This window comes from Lepisma saccharinum, chromosome 26, assembly GCF_977018435.1.
Source record: "Lepisma saccharinum chromosome 26, izLepSacc3.1, whole genome shotgun sequence".
In the NCBI taxonomy this organism is placed as follows: domain Eukaryota; kingdom Metazoa; phylum Arthropoda; class Insecta; order Zygentoma; family Lepismatidae; genus Lepisma; species Lepisma saccharinum.
In genome coordinates this window covers 46,722,895-46,744,845 of record NC_139254.1, presented here as the reverse complement: position 1 = coordinate 46,744,845, position 21,951 = coordinate 46,722,895, and the positions used below count along the sequence as shown (strand labels likewise).

The window sequence follows — 21,951 nt, the reverse complement described above, 5'->3', positions numbered from 1 at the left end:
TATGAATAGAACCTATGCTCGGAAATTCAAAATGGCGACCAGAAGTGGGGTTATCTTGGAAACGGTAAGACTTAGGAAAAATCTGTTTGCGGATTCATCACGTACGCCTATACGTGAGTAAAAGTATGAATAGAACCTATGTTCGGAAATCAAAAATGGCGACCGGAAGTGGCGTTATCTTGGAAACGGTAAGACTTAGGAAAAATCTGTTTGCGGATTCATCACGTACACCTATATGTGAGAAAAAGTATGAATAGAACCTATGCTCGGAAATCCAAAATGGCGACCGGAAGTGGCGTTATCTTGGAAACGGTAAGACTTAGGAGAAATCTGTTTGCAGATTCGTCACGTACACCTATATGTGAGTAAAATATGAATAGAACCTATGTTCGGAAATCGAAAATAGCGACCGGAAGTGGCGTTATCTTGGAAACGGCGAGACTTAGGAGAAATATGTTTGCGGATTTTTCATGTACACCTATATGTGAGAAAAAGTATGAATAGAACCTATGCTCGGAAATTCAAAATGGCGACCGGAAGTGGGGTTATCTTGGAAACGGTAAGACTTAGGAAAAATCTGTTTGCGGATTCATCACGTAGGCCTATACGTGAGTAAAAGTATGAATAGAACCTATGTTCGGAAATCAAAAATGGCGACCGGAAGTGGCGTTATCTTGGAAACGGTAAGACTTAGGAAAAATCTGTTTGCGGATTCATCACGTACACCTATATGTGAGAAAAAGTATGAATAGAACCTATGCTCGGAAATCCAAAATGGCGACCGGAAGTGGGATTATCTTGGAAACGGTAAGACTTAGGAGAGATCTGTTTGCAGATTCGTCACGTACGCCTATATGTGAGTAAAATATGAATAGAACCTATGTTCGGAAATCGAAAATAGCGACCGGAAGTGGCGTTATCTTGGAAACGGTAAGACTTAGGAAAATTCTGTTTGCGGATTTTTCATGTACACCTATACGTGAGTAAAAGTATGAATAGAATCTATGTTCGGAAATCGAAAATAGCGACCGGAAGTGGGATTATCTTGGAAACGGTAAGACTTAGGAGAAATCTGTTTGGTGATTCATCACGTACGCCTATACGTGAGTAAAATATGAATAGAATCTATGCTCGGAAATCGAAAATGGCGAGCGGAAATAAGGTTATCTTGGAAACGGCAAGACTTAGAAAAAATATGTTTGCTGATTCATCATGTACGTCTATACGTGAGTAAAAATATGAATAGAACCTATGTTCGGAAATTTGAACGAAGCGAACAGAGAGATCGAATACGACGTGGACGTAGGGGACGGGTTTGTTCATCCTCACAGAGCAGACCTCTACCTTCAATTCGACGTGGTGAAGAAGGAAAGCGGAGACGCGTTTCCAGCAGCAGCAAACTTGATACTCGTGGACAACTTCGTGCCTCGCCTGTTCTCGCAGGTGGAGGTGAGGAAACACAACACCGTCATCGACAGAATAGATTATCCAGGCATCACGTCGACGGCGGTGGGAACGTTGAAATTATCCAAAACGGACGCAGCGTACTACCAGGCCGGGGGATTCGAAGCCGGGATCAAAATATCGACGAGAAGTCACACGGTGCTCTTTCCCATGCGTTTGCTTCCGGGATTCTTCTCGGACTACAAGGAGATCATGTGGAAGAGAAGACTGCGCGTTACGTTTCGAAGAGCTGCCAACAACAACGATGCACTGATGCACTGATGCGACGCAGTTCAACAACATACAGTTCGACATGCCAGATTTCATCGTAGTGCTTTTTCAGACTGGGAGGGACAAAAATCAGGAAAAAGATTCCAGCAAGTTTGACGACTGCAAGATCAAGAATGTTTATCTGAAGAACAGTAGAAACGAAGTGTTCCCGCACGAGAATTACAACCTCGACGTGACCAAAAACGATTACCTCAAATTTTACGAAGCGTTCTCGGCTTACAAACGCGTGACCGAGGGAAGCGTGGACATGTACTACACGCCCAGCGAATTCAAAGCACGGAGACCCATGACCGTCATCAACACATCTAAGAGAAAGAAGGTTGTGGTCAACGATCGAACCAACATCAAGATCGTCTGCGAGTTTCACGATGCCTTGCCCGAGGATATCCTATGTAGTGGAACGTGGAGAGAAATCTTGGTGATTTTTTCGAGTAAGATGTTGGCAACACTGCGAGAAAATAAGGCTTATGCCTTACAAGAGCAAACTATTAAGGCGGGCCTCACCGAGCCTTATTTTCGGTCGCAGAATTCTCCATTTGGGTCTACTAATGTTGCCAACTCACTAGGCCGTATCAATATTGCGCGCTCAAGCATGATTTAATTTTATTATATTTTCAGATTCACCACAAAACAAGGTGTTGACAGGCAGTGCGTATATATATTGTAAGAAGATGTTTTATTATCAACCTCTACTTCTTGCAGTACATCCTGGACACAGCGTTGCAGGTTAACAAAGGATTTTTGGTTAGTATATATTTTTTTTCTTAAAACTGTTCGGTTACTCGCTCGTTCCTGGCATCATACACAAAAGTTTTCTCCGCGATGAGGATGACGCTACACAGAGTGTCGGCAGGCAAGGCATCGTGGAACTCGCACACAATCTTGATGTTGGTGCGATCGTTAACAACCACCTGCTTTCTTTTAGATGTGTTGATGAGGAACATGGGTCTGCGAGCTATGAACTCGTTTGGATTGTAGTACACGTCCACGTTACCGGAAGTCACTCGTTTGTAAGCTGTGTACGCCTCGTACAGTTTCAGGTAGTCCTCTTCTGCGATGTTTAGGTTGTAGTTCTCACGTGGGAAAACTTCGTTCCTGCTATTTTTGAGGTAAATGTTCTTAATCTTGCAGTTGTCGAACTGGCTTGAACTTTTCTCCTGATTGTTACCTCTTCCTGTCTGGAAGAGTACGACTGCAAACTCGGGCATGTCGTACCGAATGTTGTTGAATTGCGTGGTTACGTCAAATTCGAAATGATTGCCGAAGCAGGTTTTTGCACACACTGGTAGCCATAAAACTGAATGGACACTTGAGGATTCTTCAGGATGTCGGCTTTGTACTTGAGAGCATAGTTTGATTCGTATTCTACCACTGGCACGCGCAGCTCCATGGATCTTACAATACACTTGGCAGCGTCGGGTAGTGTGTTGGAAAGCAAGGTAGTCCCGTCCGGGCCCAAAGTGCTGTATCGCATCAGTGCGTAGTTGTTGTTGGCAGCTCTGCGAAAAGTAACACGCAAACCACCCTTCCACATGATCTCCTTGTAGTCCGAGAAGAAACCGGGCAGCAGACGCATGGGAAACAGTACTGTGTGATTTTGAGTTTTGATTTTTGTACCTGCTTCGAATCCCCCCTGCCTGGTAGTATGCTGCATCGGTCTTGGAGAGTTTCAGTGTTCCCACGGCAGTCGAGGTAATCCCGGGGTAGTCAACCCTATCGATGACGGTGCCGTGTTTTCTAACTTCCACCTGCGAGAATAGGTACGGCACAAAATTATCTACGAGTCTTAGGTTTGCGTTGGCAAGAAATGCTTCGCCGTTGTCTCTCTTCACTACATCAAACTTGACGTACAAATCAGCTCTGTGAGGGTGAATGAATCCATCCCCGACGTCACATCGTATTCTATCTCTCGATTCGCTTCGTTAAGGTTGGCAAACGTGCGACGGTTGGGAGGGAAGGACTGCAACTCGTAACTTTCGATTTGTTCCATGATGGCTATTTATTATATGTTAATCTCCACGACGGTAGTGGTCGCGGCTCCTGCAAAATCACCACCTCCCTCTTCTTGTCTGTCACTGCTAATTCTATGTTGTCTATGCGATTACGAGATACAGGAAAGTATATCGGTGGGGAGGTGTGTAGATAATTGGCTCCATGAATTTAGAGTTTGGTTTGAACGTAGCGATAATACCTGTCTGCTTGTGACTCCCTGGGATGCCGTCAGAGGATTTGGTGATCATATCTTGATCATTTTTTTACAGAGCAGTTCGGGTAGGTTGTTATTTATAACCCCCACCCCAATTTTTTGTTTTGTGTTCATGGCGATGGTCGTACCTAATGCGGCGACCCATTCGCCCAGCGAGAACGTCTCTGCTGACGAGTCTCCCGAAAGCTGCGTGCTCTAACTTTCTGTCAGCATCATGACGTACATCGAGATCGGTATTGGTATTGTAGGCAATATCGTGATCCTTGCATGCAGCATCCAGGGGATTCACACCCTTGTCGCCTCTCTTTAGTCGCTGTTCGAGTTTGGTACCGGGGCCGCGGTACTGGTAACCTGGCAAGTGCATCTTGAAGGGTAGCTTTGTTGATGTTGTCGTTCACGAGACTCGACCTTCGGCCACGTCCAAAATTTCGGAGGTAGGGTGTTGATGATTTTGATGAGGTACCCTATGCCTTTGTCGTCATTCACAATGAAGTTGGCAAGCTTGGAGCTAACCATGTCCACAATTCCTACCTTCTCGTTGCGAAAGTTGCTGTTGCCTGCATTCTCCTCTCCTGCAATAACCAACAACCTGTCTATGAGCTTGCGCACGTCGTCAACCCACACAAACTCTTTGGGCAGGTTGTTGTAGAGTTTGAACGCCGCTGCCTGTTTTGACCTGGTTCCATATCGGCTTGATGAGGTTCTTGTATTTTCGCCGCTGCTAGATTTGACGCGATTCTGCGTAGCGTCGTTGTTTTGGTACAAGGCATCCGTCATGATCAAAATTTCCTTGTAACTTTGGTAATCTTCGTCTGTGTAATCTCTTGGTTGCTTTTTTGGTGATGAGTTCCACAGTCCAACCGTACCGGGATACCTGTTCCAGCTGTTTTTCTCACCCAAATTGACTTTCACGTTGTCACCCTCGAACGTGACTTTCGATTTTCCGATTTTCCAAACCACGCCCTCGTTGAGTTCCATGGTTGGGTACAATCCGAAAACCTCGTTTTTTCTCGAAATAAACTCAACGACCTGTTGATCAATCAATTTTCGGAACGCTGCTCTTCTTGCTGGAACAGTGACGATTTCGGATTCGCGACGATCGACATGACGAGGAAACCCAACGACGGAAAATACAGAAACAAAATTAACGACTTTTTAAACGTTGCAACGTTGTGAGACATGACGAGGAAACCCAACGACGGAAAATACAGAAACAAAATTAACGACTTTCTAAACGTTGCAACGTTGTGAGAAACGTTTGTCACAACGTTGCAACGTTTAGAAAGTCGTTAATTTTGTTTCTGTATTTTCCGTCGTTGGGTTTCCTCGTCATGTCGATCGTCGCGAATCCGAAATCGTCACTGTTCCAGCAAGAAGAGCAGCGTTCCGAAAATTGATTGATCAACAGGTCGTTGAGTTTAGTTCGAGAAAAACGAGGTTTTCGGATTGTACCCAACCATGGAACTCAACGAGGGCGTGGTTTGGAAAATCGGAAAATCGAAAGTCACGTTCGAGGGTGACAACGTGAAAGTCAATTTGGGTGAGAAAAACAGCTGGAACAGGTATCCCGGTACGGTTGGACTGTGGGAACTCATCACCAAAAAAGCAACCAAGAGATTACACAGACGAAGATTACCAAAATTACAAGGAAATTTTGACCATGACGGATGCCTTGTACCAAAACAACGACGCTACGCAGAATCGCGTCAAATCTAGCAGCGGCGAAAAATACAAGAACCTCATCAAGCCGATATGGAACCAGGTCAAAACAGGCAGCGGCGTCAAACTCTACAACAACCTGCCCAAAGAGTTTGTGTGGGTTGACGACGTGCGCAAGCTCATAGACAGGTTGTTGGTTATTGCAGGAGAGGAGAATGCAGGCAACAGCAACTTTCGCAACGAGAAGGTAGGAATTGTGGACATGGTTAGCTCCAAGCTTGCCAACTTCATTGTGAATGACGACAAAGGCATAGGGTACCTCATCAAAATCATCAACACCCTACCTCCGAAATTTTGGAACGTGGCCGAAGGTCGAGGTCTCGTGAACGACAACATCAACAAGCTACCCTTCAAGATGCACTTGCCAGGTTACCAGTACCGCGGCCCCGGTACCAAACTCGAACAGCGATTAAAGAGAGGCGACAAGGGTGTGAATCCCCTGGATGCTGCATGCAAGGATCACGATATTGCCTACAATACCAATACCGATCTCGATGTACGTCATGATGCTGACAGAAAGTTAGAGCACGCAGCTTTCGGGAGACTCGTCAGCAGAGACGTCTCGCTGGGCGAACGCGTCGCCGCATTAGGTATGACCATCGCCATGAACACAACACAAAAAAATTGGGGTGGGGGTTATAAATAACAACCTACCCGAACTGCTCTGTAAAAAAATGATCAAGATATGATCACCAAATCCTCTGACGGCATCCCAGGGAGTCACAAGCAGACAGGTATTATCGCTACGTTCAAACCAAACTCTAAATTCATGGAGCCAATTATCTACACACCCTCCCCACCGATATACTTTCCTGTATCTCGTAATCGCATAGACAACATAGAATTAGCAGTGACAGACAAGAAGAGGGAGGTGGTTGATTTTGCAGGAGCCGCGACCACTACCGTCGTGGAGATTAACATATAATAAATAGCCATCATGGAACAAATCGAAAGTTACGAGTTGCAGTCCTTCCCTCCCAACCGTCGCACGTTTGCCAACCTTAACGAAGCGAATCGAGAGATAGAATACGATGTGGACGTCGGGGATGGATTCATTCACCCTCACAGAGCTGATTTGTACGTCAAGTTTGATGTAGTGAAGAGAGACAACGGCGAAGCATTTCTTGCCAACGCAAACCTAAGACTCGTAGATAATTTTGTGCCGTACCTATTCTCGCAGGTGGAAGTTAGAAAACACGGCACCGTCATCGATAGGGTTGACTACCCCGGGATTACCTCGACTGCCGTGGGAACACTGAAACTCTCCAAGACCGATGCAGCATACTACCAGGCAGGGGGATTCGAAGCAGGTACAAAAATCAAAACTCAAAATCACACAGTACTGTTTCCCATGCGTCTGCTGCCCGGTTTCTTCTCGGACTACAAGGAGATCATGTGGAAGGGTGGTTTGCGTGTTACTTTTCGCAGAGCTGCCAACAACAACAACGCACTGATGCGATACAGCACTTTGGGCCCGGACGGGACTACCTTGCTTCCCAACACACTACCCGACGCTGCCAAGTGTATTGTAAGATCCTTGGAGCTGCGCGTGCCAGTGGTAGAATACGAATCAAACTATGCTCTCAAGTACAAAGCCGACATCCTGAAGAATCCTCAAGTGTCCATTCAGTTTTATGGCTACCAGTGTGTGCAAAAACCTGCTTCCGGCAATCATTTCGAATTTGACGTAACCACGCAATTCAACAACATTCGGTACGACATGCCCGAGTTTGCAGTCGTACTCTTCCAGACAGGAAGAGGTAACAATCAGGAGAAAAGTTCAAGCCAGTTCGACAACTGCAAGATTAAGAACATTTACCTCAAAAATAGCAGGAACGAAGTTTTCCCACGTGAGAACTACAACCTAAACATCGCAGAAGAGGACTACCTGAAACTGTACGAGGCGTACACAGCTTACAAACGAGTGACTTCCGGTAACGTGGACGTGTACTACAATCCAAACGAGTTCATAGCTCGCAGACCCATGTTCCTCATCAACACATCTAAAAGAAAGCAGGTGGTTGTTAACGATCGCACCAACATCAAGATTGTGTGCGAGTTCCACGATGCCTTGCCTGCCGACACTCTGTGTAGCGTCATCCTCATCGCGGAGAAAACTTTTGTGTATGATGCCAGGAACGAGCGAGTAACCGAACAGTTTTAAGAAAAAAAAAATATATACTAACCAAAAATCCTTTGTTAACCTGCAACGCTGTGTCCAGGATGTACTGCAAGAAGTAGAGGTTGATAATAAAACATCTTCTTACAATATATATACGCACTGCCTGTCAACACCTTGTTTTGTGGTGAATCTGAAAATATAATAAAATTAAATCATGCTTGAGCGCGCAATATTGATACGGCCTAGTGAGTTGGCAACATTAGTAGACCCAAATGGAGAATTCTGCGACCGAAAATAAGGCTCGGTGAGGCCCGCCTTAATAGTTTGCTCTTGTAAGGCATAAGCCTTATTTTCTCGCAGTGTTGCCAACATCTTACTCGAAAAAATCACCAAGATTTCTCTCCACGTTCCACTACATAGGATATCCTCGGGCAAGGCATCGTGAAACTCGCAGACGATCTTGATGTTGGTTCGATCGTTGACCACAACCTTCTTTCTCTTAGATGTGTTGATGACGGTCATGGGTCTCCGTGCTTTGAATTCGCTGGGCGTGTAGTACATGTCCACGCTTCCCTCGGTCACGCGTTTGTAAGCCGAGAACGCTTCGTAAAATTTGAGGTAATCGTTTTTGGTCACGTCGAGGTTGTAATTCTCGTGCGGGAACACTTCGTTTCTACTGTTCTTCAGATAAACATTCTTGATCTTGCAGTCGTCAAACTTGCTGGAATCTTTTTCCTGATTTTTGTCCCTCCCAGTCTGAAAAAGCACTACGATGAAATCTGGCATGTCGAACTGTATGTTGTTGAACTGCGTCGCATCAGTGCATCAGTGCATCGTTGTTGTTGGCAGCTCTTCGAAACGTAACGCGCAGTCTTCTCTTCCACATGATCTCCTTGTAGTCCGAGAAGAATCCCGGAAGCAAACGCATGGGAAAGAGCACCGTGTGACTTCTCGTCGATATTTTGATCCCGGCTTCGAATCCCCCGGCCTGGTAGTACGCTGCGTCCGTTTTGGATAATTTCAACGTTCCCACCGCCGTCGACGTGATGCCTGGATAATCTATTCTGTCGATGACGGTGTTGTGTTTCCTCACCTCCACCTGCGAGAACAGGCGAGGCACGAAGTTGTCCACGAGTATCAAGTTTGCTGCTGCAGGAAACGCGTCTCCGCTTTCCTTCTTCACCACGTCGAATTGAAGGTAGAGGTCTGCTCTGTGAGGATGAACAAACCCGTCCCCTACGTCCACGTCGTATTCGATCTCTCTGTTCGCTTCGTTCAAATTTCCGAACATAGGTTCTATTCATATTTTTACTCACGTATAGACGTACATGATGAATCAGCAAACATATTTTTTCTAAGTCTTGCCGTTTCCAAGATAACCTTATTTCCGCTCGCCATTTTCGATTTCCGAGCATAGATTCTATTCATATTTTACTCACGTATAGGCGTACGTGATGAATCACCAAACAGATTTCTCCTAAGTCTTACCGTTTCCAAGATAATCCCACTTCCGGTCGCTATTTTCGATTTCCGAACATAGATTCTATTCATACTTTTACTCACGTATAGGTGTACATGAAAAATCCGCAAACAGAATTTTCCTAAGTCTTACCGTTTCCAAGATAACGCAACTTCCGGTCGCTATTTTCGATTTCCGAACATAGGTTCTATTCATATTTTACTCACATATAGGCGTACGTGACGAATCTGCAAACAGATTTCTCCTAAGTCTTACCGTTTCCAAGATAATCCCACTTCCGGTCGCCATTTTGGATTTCCGAGCATAGGTTCTATTCATACTTTTTCTCACATATAGGTGTACGTGATGAATCCGCAAACAGATTTTTCCTAAGTCTTACCGTTTCCAAGATAACGCCACTTCCGGTCGCCATTTTTGATTTCCGAACATAGGTTCTATTCATACATTTACTCACGTATAGGCGTACGTGATGTATCCGCAAACAGATTTTTCCTAAGTTTTACCGTTTCCAAGATAACCCCACTTCCGGTCGCCATTTTGAATTTCCGAGCATAGGTTCTATTCATACTTTTTCTCACATATAGGTGTACATGAAAAATCCGCAAACATATTTCTCCTAAGTCTCGCCGTTTCCAAGATAACGCCACTTCCGGTCGCTATTTTCGATTTCCGAACATAGGTTCTATTCATATTTTACTCACATATAGGTGTACGTGACGAATCTGCAAACAGATTTCTCCTAAGTCTTACCGTTTCCAAGATAACGCCACTTCCGGTCGCCATTTTGGATTTCCGAGCATAGGTTCTATTCATACTTTTTCTCACATATAGGTGTACGTGATGAATCCGCAAACAGATTTTTCCTAAGTCTTACCGTTTCCAAGATAACGCCACTTCCGGTCGCCATTTTTGATTTCCGAACATAGGTTCTATTCATACTTTTACTCACGTATAGGCGTACGTGATGAATCCGCAAACAGATTTTTCCTAAGTCTTACCGTTTCCAAGATAACCCCACTTCTGGTCGCCATTTTGAATTTCCGAGCATAGGTTCTATTCATACTTTTTCTCACATATAGGCGTACGTGATGAATCCGCAAACAGATTTCTCCTAAGTCTCGCCGTTTCCAAGATAACGCCACTTCCGGTCGCCATTTTGGATTTCCGAGCATAAGTTCTATTCATACTTTTTCTCACATATAGGCATACGTGACGAATCTGCAAACAGATTTCTCCTAAGTCTTACCGTTTCCAAGATAACGCCACTTCCGGTCGCCATTTTGGATTTCCGAGCATAGGTTCTATTCATACTTTTTCTCACATATAGGTGTACGTGATGAATCCGCAAACAGATTTCTCCTAAGTCTTACCGTTTCCAAGATAACGCCACTTCCGGTCGCCATTTTGGATTTCCGAACATAGGTTCTATTCATACTTTTTCTCACATATAGGTGTACATGATGAATCCGCAAACAGATTTTTCCTAAGTCTTACCGTTTCCAAGATAACCCCACTTCCGGTCGCTATTTTGAATTTTCGAGCATAGGTTCTATTTATATTTTTTCTCACATATAGGTGTACATGATGAATCCGCAAACAGATTCTTGCTAAGTCTTACTGTTTCCAAGATAACCCCACTTCTGGTCGCCATTTTGTATTTCCGAGCATAGGTTCTATTCATTCTTTTTCTCACATATAGGTGTACGTGATGAATCACCAAACAGATTTTTTGCTAAGTCATGAATTGGAGAGTTCTATGACAAACTATATTAATTCTCGTAAGAGAACAGAACGTGTCCTACGGGGCAAGTTAAGGGGGCATGTGCATGGCCAAAGTAGCAGCTGGCCTCTCCTCTTTCAACGTGAACTTGGGAGTGGCGCGAATTCCACGCCGCCGGAACAGGCGTTCTGCCCGGTACGAAAGTTAATGTTTATCGCGGCGTTACAAATCCAGCCGGTTGTACGAAAGCTGATCTTCACGTGTATTTTTCACAAGACACGCTAAACGCCACGTGCATACGCAAGATCATGGCCTTGCGTAAAAAATCAAAAAATTTAAAAACAATAAGACTTTACCGCCGGGCAAACTGCTCGAAATAGACGCCAAACAGAACACGGCTAAATTGATGATGAATAGCATGTATGGTCAGATGTACGAATTGAAAAACATTCCGGAAGAGATTCGCCCGCACGTCAATCAATTCTACGTTCGAAGGCCGTACGGGAAAACCTTTACGTTTTTTGGTTGGTCACCACGCCAGGGGGCCAGGAATCCAAAAAAAAAAAAAACAATTATTATTATTTTGTCTGTTTGCTTGCGTCACAATACACGCGCACGCGTGTGTGTGTGTGACACATCGTTCCCCCGAGAGGGGTTTACAAAAATTACGATATACAAACATTAGCCCCCGGGAGTTGGAAAATTACGATATGGTGTATTCGCTCGTTACTGTTGCCAGCCATAAATCTCTTTCTCTTTTCATCTTACAGCAACGTTGGCATCTCTATTTTTTTAGTTGTAAGTAAATTGCCAACACACTCTAGTTAATAATGCTACATATTATACGCGCACACGCACGCACATAATATATTACCATCCACCCATTTCTCTCTCTCTCTTTTACGGCAGTACATATTTGTTGCCGGCTCTCTTTGTTTAGTATATGTAGGTTGGCAAAAATTGCTTTATGCACTGTAAGGCATGCCTTAAGTAAGATTGCCAGCTCCTTGCTTTAGGCTAGGTTAGACCAAAAAAGCTGTAGGTAGGCTGTCGGTTGTTTAACTCTTCCCTCTCTCTCTTCTCTCTCTTTTTTGTAAAAAGCTATGGCAAAAGTACCAGTAGGTTGGCAATTTTGCTTTATGCACTGTAAGGCAAGTCTTAAGTAAAATTGCCAGCTCCTTGCTTTAGGTTAGGTTAGGTTAGGTTAGGTTAGGTTAGGTTAGGTTAGGTTAGAGTAGGTTAGGTTAGGTTAGGTTAGGTTAGGTTAGAGTAGGTTAGGTTAGGTTAGGTTAGGTTAGGTTAGAGTAGGTTAGGTTAGGTTAGGTTAGGTTAGGTTAGAGTAGGTTAGGTTAGGTTAGGTTAGGTTAGGTTAGGTTAGAGTAGGTTAGGTTAGGTTAGGTTAGGTTAGGTTAGGTTAGGTTAGAGTGGGTGTTGGCAGCTGTCGGTTGTTTAACTCTTCCCTCTCTCTCTCCTCTCTCTCTCTCCTCTCTCTCCTCTCTCTTTTTTGTAAAGAGCTATGGCAAAAGTACCAGTAGGTTGGCAACCTTGCTTTATGCGCTGTAACGCAAGCCTCAAGCAAGGTTGCCAGCTCCTTGCTTTATGCACTGTAACGCAAGTCTCAAGCAACGTTGCCAGCTCCTTGCTTTAGGCTAGGTTAAACCCAAAAACAACCTTGGTGATTTTTTCGAGTAAAATATTGGCAACACTGCCAGAAAATAAGGCTCGTGCCTTACAAGAACAATCCATTAAGGCGAGCCTCAAGCAAGATTGCCAGCTCCTTGCTTTAGGCTAGGTTAAACCCCAAAAAAAAAACCTTGGTGATTTTTTCGAGTAAGAAGCTGGCAACACTGCCAGAAAATGAGGCTCATGCCTTACGAGAAAAATCCATTAAGGCGAGCCTCACCGAGCCTCATTTTCGGGCGTTGAACCGGCCTTATGCACCTACTCTCATAGAACGCCGTATTAAAAATAGGTAAAATATCATAAAAAATGTTATATTTCACATATATGTAAGCAGTAACAACTCCCATTTACTCACGAAAGACAATGTCAGGCATATGTCACCCCTGCTGAATCTGCAAGCATTTACACGCTCCACAAAATTATTTATAACTCTCTCGCAGATGTCTGTTCCGATGCTTCCAATATCTTCTGATAAAATTATGCTGACATTTGGCAATGTATTTTGCTTGGAGTTTACCAAACATTGCGAAATATATAATAACTTTTATTTAGCTTACCTGGGCTAACGACAAGAATTTCTTAATTTGTGGAATGGTTATTTTCATGGCATGGGCTGCTTTGAATGCAATAACATCCATGATTAGCACGACGCCTCTGTGGAGATTGTCAGTAGCCAATATAGTGTTGTAACTACAGAATATTCGCTTTGCAATTACGTCATAGTCATACATTTGAGGATGAACATCTTGGAAGGACAATATAAACACTCTGTACCCCTCTGGTGTGTATCCTGGAAGTATACAAGCGACCCTGAAAAGAAAATTAGGATTAAAATTATTTCTTATTCGATACTAGTAATTATTGAATCTTGTACTGAACTTTTCCATGTTCGCCATGAATACCATTTTGTTATTGCAGTTAATTACTTGTAGAAAGTGAATTATACTCACTGTTTTTCCATGGAAAGTTTCAAATCAGGTGATAAAGGATCCGTGTTCGCACACATTTCAGGTATCATGCCTTTGTAAGTGTAATATTTATCTATCTTCTCTTTGGTGTCTTCTAAACTGTATTTCCGTCCACGAAGGAAGTTTAATAACATTTTGTTTTCTGCAATTGTAACCATAGAATTATAAATGAAACAAGAATCCATTTCCTACATTCTACATGTATGTAATATATACTAACATTAACCGTACAATAGTCTGTAAAGTTATAGTGAAACTATATCAACATGAAAGTTTTCAACACAAATTTAAAATCTTAAATGTTTGAACGCAGATATTCTGAACAAATTTGTTACTAATGGGTAAGAGGGATTACCAATCTGCATAGAATTCGCTGTTTAAACCTACACATGATTATTTTAGGAACTAAGAAAAAATATTATGTAGAAAATGTTTCATAATGCCACTATTTTCCATTCCATTTCAAAATCTTACAATATTTATAATATTCAAAGGGAAAAGTTTACAAACAGGCAGTGTAGCATGTGATTTAAAATTTGCAATAAAAGTATAGTCCAAAAAATAAGTGTCTTTACATAAGCAGTTGCATTCTTTACCATTTTGTAACTTCTGTTTTGCTTGAAACGTGAACATACCACACAAATGGCTACTTCCCTCTACTATTCCATGTTCTACTATACGTCAAGAAAAGAACATCTGAAAAGTTAAAGATTAAAGTAAACAATGTTCACTTTGGCCACTTGATAAAGGAAGTTTCTCATTATCTTTCTATTCTTTTTGGAAGAGAAAAGCTTTACAGTCTAATTTCTGTCTGTCAAACGGCAGCATTGGAAAATAGCCGATTCCTTTACAGGTTTTGTGAACAAATGAATTTTCTATGTGAAGCAATGCTGAATTGACTGAGACTAAAAATATAGTTATTTGCCAAGAAATGAATTACAGACTATTAAGTGTTTGAAAAGTTCTGTTACTAATAAAACAAATCCTTACACAGCATAATATTTTGTCAGTTATTTGAAGATTTGAGAAGAGCATATGCTTTACAGTTCTCTCAAATAGACTTTCAATGATCTTTCAACAATTTTAGATAAGTAAATGTGCAACAAGGAAGAGTAAGAAAAGCTTTCCGATACTCTATTATCTCGCACACTTATGACGAAATGAAATATTACTCCCTCTACATGCCAAGAATCTCTCACCGTACGCCACAAAGCTTGCTTGAACACTCAAACACCCTTTCAAATGGTTTCTGCTAGGAGAAGAAACTTTTTGTCAAGTTTTTGTGAAGAGACAAGTCTTTGGAGATTAGTGGTGGAGGTGTACAGTCATGTACAGTGGGATTCATGAGTATTAACGTGCAAATTGTCCATCACCATGTTACACATATTATTTTGTATCTTCTGATCTCATTGCAGTCCCAGAATGATTTTTTGATATGTTTTATAGTATGGCATGAAGGACCAAATATATTTTTTTCACGATTTTTGGTGATGACATGTTTTGAGATATTCAAGGTCAAAGGCCAAGGTCACGTGACAAAATTATATTTTTATCCAAACGTAGGCTTGTTATATATCACTGGAAAGCTTGTTCAATTCCCTGTACAATAAGCTTTATTTGAGCTTCCTAGGCAAAATAGGGACGGAGTTACAGTACATTTAATACAGCTAAGTGGGCTCAAAAAGGGCAATTTATGCGATCTTTGACCTTGAATAATTTAACAATTACAAGTCAAACGAAACTAAAAATTTCCGTAGTTACTACGTTCCATGCATAGTTTCAACTCCCCAAATTTCATGAAAATCGGAGATGGTCAGGTTGGAAATTGCAAATATCTGTGTTGATTTGGCATAAAAATCCATCTGTTAAAAACACACAGGATGTAAGAGAAAAATTAATGAAAATAGTCATGGACAATTTGCACGGTAATACTCATGGATCCCACTGTACCAGTGTCCAAATTGTTCTTCAATTATGAGATAAATGTTACATTTTTTAAATTTGTATTCCTATGATACCATTGCCATGAAAGCTGAAATGCAGATTTTGCTCAAAACTATTAAGCGTTAAGAAGATGAAAAGTAGACCACTTAATAGATTTTGTCGATTTCCTATCAAAGTTTAACTTTGCATTTCACGAGGTATCACTCTAGCTATAATCTATGCAAAAATCCCAGTTTCCAATGCAGCATCTTGACACGTTCTTTAGTCAAAAGAACATGATTTAACTAAAAGAAGTTCACATGAAAGACTCGAAAGCATTCGCGTGATGCCTCTCAGGGTATGGGGTAATATCTCTCTTCGTTGTTCAAACCAAATAAAAATCAAAGTTAAGTTTGCACTAAGAAAAAGGAAGTCTATTTTACTTCTTTGCAAACTAAATACTTATATGCCGAACATATAATCCATGTCAATCAAATAAATTAAACTTCTTATAATTCAACTTGATCACTCTATTCAAAAACCGAGCCCGAGCTTCCAAAGTCAAGACAAAACACAATCGTAATTGCCATGGTAACAGCCCTTACAAGATAAGTATATGCAGGTTAGTCACTATTCTGACATTATCAGTGATAGCTAAATTACAGAAATTAAGATTAGAGATGGATCTTAAGTGGAGGCTTATCGGCTCTGATTTTCCTCCTCTACTCTGGAACCATAAAAATACCTTTTCGAAAAGTTTACTGTCACAGCGACTGAACATTATAAAGACGAGATAATGCTCTGTTCAAAGATGAGGAGTTAAGAAATTTCACATAAACATTGCCTCTTTAAGGCGAATCTTAAAGGATTTCTTGTTACGGACCGTGACGGTAGATGGCAGTAACGCCTGTGAAATTTGCAATAAGAAAGTTAGGGTTATTTTCGTACGTATCAGAAATTGAATTATTAACTAACTTCTGCATTATTTTACGAAGCGGCGTAAAGTTTTTTATCATTTAATATCTTTTCATGTACTCCACGTAAGCCAGTGAAGAAGACTTTTCACTTTAAGTAAATAAGAAGCATTCGGTTATGTAATTTGGTTGTGCCATTTGATTTTTGATCGAACTGAAAATATGGAGTCGGTAGTGTTTAAATTGGATTCATGTTACTAGCCCAGTCTATGAAGGGGAAAAAAGTCCGTAAAAGCGGGATTTTGGTCATTTGTTAAAACACTACTAGGAGTGCAAAATCCCCTCTCTCCAGTGCTTCCCCTCCAGCGCCCCCACCCTCCCAATCTTGAGATTCGCAGACACGCAGTTCCTGACCTATATCTCTGTAACTAATGGTCATAAGCAGGTAATCTTTTTTTCTTCTTCAGTCTTGATCCTCATTGGATAGGCTTCAAAGAAAATCTCTTTGATTTTCCGCTAATGTCAGTGGTTTTGCCGTAATTTAAAAAATAATCTCTAAAAATGTAGTCACTGGCAATGGAATGGAATTTGTGTGTGTGTGTGGGTGCGTGTGTTTATATTGTGTAGTAGTTGTGGTGTGTGTGTGTTTATATTGTGTTATAGTTGTGATGTGTTTGTGTGTGTCTTGTGTAGTAGTTATGCTGTCGAATGTGTTTGTGTTCGTCTTGTGTAGTAATTGTGCTGTCTAATATGTTTGTATTTGTCTTGTGTAGTAGTTCCTCCATTCATATTGGGGGTTAGGCGTAGAGCTGACAACTCTGCACTGTAAAAAGACATGTCAAGAAACAGCAATATAAGGCCATGGATGTTCCCAAGGTAAAATATTCCGGAGGTAAAATAGTCCCCCGTTCGGATCTCCGGGTGGGGACTACTTTGGGAGGTCCCTGGACTAAGGATAAGATCTACGTTAGGAATAAGGATATTAAATTAGGCACCTGGAATGTTCTGAGCCTTTACCGGCCTGGGCATTTCAGTGTACAGTTAATGAGATAGTGAAGTATAAATTAGATGTAGTAGCTGTTCAGGAAGTTAGGTGGCCAGTAGAAGGGAATTGTAAAACTAAAAATTATACTTTTTTCTATGGTGGTACTGAAAATCATAATTTTGGAACAGGCTTTTTCATAAATAATAGAATTACCCCCACACCCCCTATACGCCTTCATGGCGTGGTGCTATGCACAGGGGAACACTTTACCTTTTTTTTACCTTTTCTTAAAACAGTAGAATTTATTAATGATAGGATATCATATGCAGTTTTACAGGGTAGGTGGTGTAAAATTATTTTAATAAACATACATGCACCAACGGAAGATAAAGATGATAATACCAAAGATGATTTTTATGCAGAGTTAGAACAGGTCTTTGATAAATTTTCTCAGTATGATATGAAAATTCTGTTAGGTGACTGTAATGCGCAGATTGGCAAAGAAGAGACATTTAAACCCACGATTGGTAAAGAAAGTCTTCATGAATTAAGTAATGATAATGGTATAAGATTGATTACTTTTGCAACCTCAAAGAATTTAATTGTGAAAAGTACCACTTTTAAACATAAAGATATCCATAAATATACCTGGTCTTCTCCAGATGGTAAAACTCATAATCAGATAGATAATATTCTCATTGATAAGAGAAGGCATACTAGTATAATTGACGTTCGTACACATAGAGGTGCTGACTGTGCCAGTGACCATTATTTAGTAATTGCTAAATTAAGAGAAAGACTCTCAGTGATAAATCATAAGCAACAAAATCTAAAAGTTATAAAATTTGATACAGGAAAGTTTGCTGATGAAAGAATTAAGAAAGATTACCAAATTAAACTGTCAAATAGATTTGATGTTTTGCAGGATTTAAATGATGATGAAAATATAAATGAAACAGACGTAAATAAGAATTGGGAGCACATACTTAATGCAATATAATCAGCAGCTAAAGAAAGTATAGGATACCATAAACCAAGAAGAAGTAAGCCATGGTTTGATAATGAATGTCATAATCTAATAGAAATAAGAAATCAGGCTAGACTTAGGTGGTTAAATAACTCTGATGATACAAATCTAAACAATTATAATAGAATAAAGCGAGAAGTTGACCGCACGTTTAGAAGTAAAAAAAAGAAATTACTTGAAAAGCAAAATTAACGAACTTGAAACAAACAGCAAAAATAAAAATATCAGAGATTTATATAAAGGTGTAAATGAGTTTAGAAAGGGGTGGCAACCTAAAGTAAACTTGATAAAAGATAAAGACGGTGATTTTCTAGCTGACCCAAGCGATATTCTAAATAGATGGAAGAACTACTTTAATGACCTTTTAAATGTCCATGTAGGAGATAAATCAGAAGTAAATAAAGTCCACACAGCAGAACCTTTAGTTCCAGAACCTAACTTGACTAAAATTAAAAATGCTATTAAAAGGCTAAAGAATAACAAAGCACCTGGCATTGATTTAATACCAGCTGAGTTAATTAAATATGGTGGAAATTCATTAATAGGTTATGTCAAATTCATAAATGAATTTGTTTAATATGGAATAAAGAAGAAATCCCTCAACAGTGGAAAGAATCCATAATGATTCCTGTGTTTAAAATAGGTGATAAAATGAACTGCAGTAATTACCGTGGAATTTCTCTTCTCTCAACAACATACAAAATATTGTCTAACATTCTTTTAACAAGACTAACCCCATATGCTAATAAAATTATAGGTGATTATCAATTTGGATTTAAACGTAACAGATCAACTACAGATCAAATTTTTCACATCAGACAGACACTTGAAAAAAAGTGGGAATATAATCAAAATGTCCATCAGCTATTCATTGATTTCAAAAAAGCATATGATTCGGTCAAAAGAGATAAATTATATAATATATTAGTAGAGTTTGGAATACCTAAGAAGCTTCTTAGTATGATAAAAATATGCACCAGTGAAACAGAAAGTAAAATTCGTGTGGGTAATTATATGTCTGACAAATTTACAATTCATGATGGGTTAAAACAAGGAGATGCATTATCTCCATTGCTCTTTAATTTTGCCTTAGAATATGCTGTTAGGAAGGTAAAATAAACTAAAGAAGGACTAAAATTAAATGGTGTGACTCAGTTGTTAGCATATGCAGATGATGTAGACTTACTGGGGGATGATGTGAATACAATTAAGAATAATGCTAAAATATTTTTCAAAACTGCTAAAGAGGTAGGTTTGGAAGTTAACAAGGAGAAAACTAAATATATGCTTACAGGTCGAAACCAAGTGTTAGGTAATAATCAAAATCTAATTATTGATAACATCTCGTTTGAACCAGTTTCCAAATTCAAATACTTAGGAGTAATATTAACAAATGAAAATTATATTAAAGAGGAAATAAAAAGTAGGCTTAATTCAGGAAATGCATGTTACTTCTCTCTTCATAAAGTTTTGTCTTCTCGTTTAATATCTAAGAAACTAAAAGTTAAAATATACAAAACCGTAATTTTGCCTGTAGTATTATATGGGTGTGAAACTTGGTCCCTTACATTGAAAGAGGAACATAAATTGAGAGTATTTGAAAATAAGATCCTTAGGAAAATCTTTGGACCTAAAAGGGATGAGGAGACAGGTGAGTGGAGAAGGTTACATATTTTAGAACTGCATAATTTGTACTCATGTCCAGATATTATTAGAATAATTAAATCAAGAAGACTTAGGTGGGCAGGCCATGTGGCACGAATGGGAGAGGAAAGAGGAGTTTACAGGATTCTTGTTGGGAAACCAGATGGTAAGAGACCTGTAGGAAGGCCAAGACGAAGATGGAGGGACAACGTTGAGATGGACCTAAAGGAAATCGGTAGGGATGGAAAAGAGTATATAGATCTTGCTCAAGATAGGGAAAGATGGAAGGCCTGTGTTGCTGCAGCCATGAACCTTCGGGTTTAAGAAGGCTAGAGACTTAGTTAGTTTAAGATTAGAGAACAATAAACATTTGCACAAGAGAATAGATAATTAATAACAGTAAATATCAGTGCCATGGGAAAGAACGTGTCAGTGTGAAGAAACCTTTCTGTGTTTGAAACCTTTGAGAAGCCTTTCTCGAAACAAAATTCTGGATGCCAGGCTGTCTCATTTGGCTGTCCTTGTTATCGAGGAGGAGGAATGTCAAATCAAGTCTTCGGACGTACTGAAAGTGGCTGATTCTTTCTCCAAAGCATACGAATAGGAGAATTGAGCTTCACTGTGTGACTTTCCTTGCTTCTAATACTTAAGAAAATTATTTTATTCCAACGTCATGAGTAGACCTAGTGTCCCGGTTCTAAGCCCTCAATTGGCGCTCGAATCATCATGTGGCGCTCGATCGCCTTAATGGATTTCTCTCGTAAGGCATGATCTCCACTTGATGGCGCAGTGTTGCCAACTTCTTACCCGAAAAAATCACCAAGGTTGTGGCGCTCGTCGTAGCCTTTTATGATGTATATTTTGAGAGCAGAGTTGGCAACACTGTGGGTTTACTGTAGCCTTTTATGAGGGGGGGGGTTTATTGCCCTCTGTTTACATCTGGCAACACTACCGTAGATTGACAGTGTTGTTAACCTACTGGGTTTTTTCACTGTAAATTTTTATCAAAGGACCTGAGGGGTCCATGTATTTTTTATGTCTGGCAATACTGTTGGGGGGCCTAGTGTTGGCAACACTGTTGGTTTACTGTAGCCTTTTATGAGGGGGGGGTCTATTGCCCTCTGTTTACATCTGGCAACACTACCGTAGATTTTTTGACAGTGTTGTTAACCTACTGGGTTTTTTCACTGTAAATTTTCATTAAAGGACCTGAGGAGTCCATGTATTTTTTATGTCTGGCAATACTGTTGGGGGCCTAGTGTTGGCAACACTGTGGGTTTTTACTGTAGCTTTTTATGAGGGGGGTCTATTGTCCCCTTTTTATATTTGGCAATTTTATTGGATGTTTTGTTTGAGGCTCGAAATTATTATTTGAGGCTTGAAATCATCATTTGAGGCTCGTCGGTGTTACGTACCCACTCTACAAAAATTCTACTATATGATTTTTCACTAGCTAAGCTAACCTACAAATAGGAGTTGGCAGCACTGACTTATAAACCCACTGGGTTCTCTTGGCATGTTTTTTCATGATGTGTTGCTAGGCTATTGAGCATCTTGGCGTATACAATGTATATATTTTGAGAGGGGGGTTATAGCTTTTTATGCTGTACGAATACTGGAAGCTTGACAGTGACAACCAACAGAGTAGGTAAACCTACATCCAGGAACTGGCAACACTAGTTTCTGACAGTGAATTTGAAATAAAATACACAGACATAAAAGAGAGAGCCTTCCCGTAACTTACTTCATGTACAATTTATATGATTTTACAACTGTGAAAAGAAAGCATATGTGTTCTGTATGCACACATTTATTCTCATTTTTCG

The 21,951-nt window shown here is 40.5% G+C and overlaps 1 protein-coding gene across 1 annotated transcript in view; it reads right to left on the bottom strand.

The window, feature by feature from the left end:
* Window positions 1-21,951, bottom strand: part of LOC145979691 (alpha-tocopherol transfer protein-like) — an 88,562-nt gene that overhangs the window by 17,629 nt on the left and 48,982 nt on the right. The window contains exons 3-4 of the mRNA XM_083112662.1: window positions 13,615-13,774; window positions 13,222-13,474 (exon numbers count right to left, since the gene is read on the bottom strand). Coding sequence (XP_082968788.1) covers window positions 13,222-13,474; window positions 13,615-13,774 — 413 coding nt within the window. The remainder of the gene's footprint in view (window positions 1-13,221; window positions 13,475-13,614; window positions 13,775-21,951) is intronic.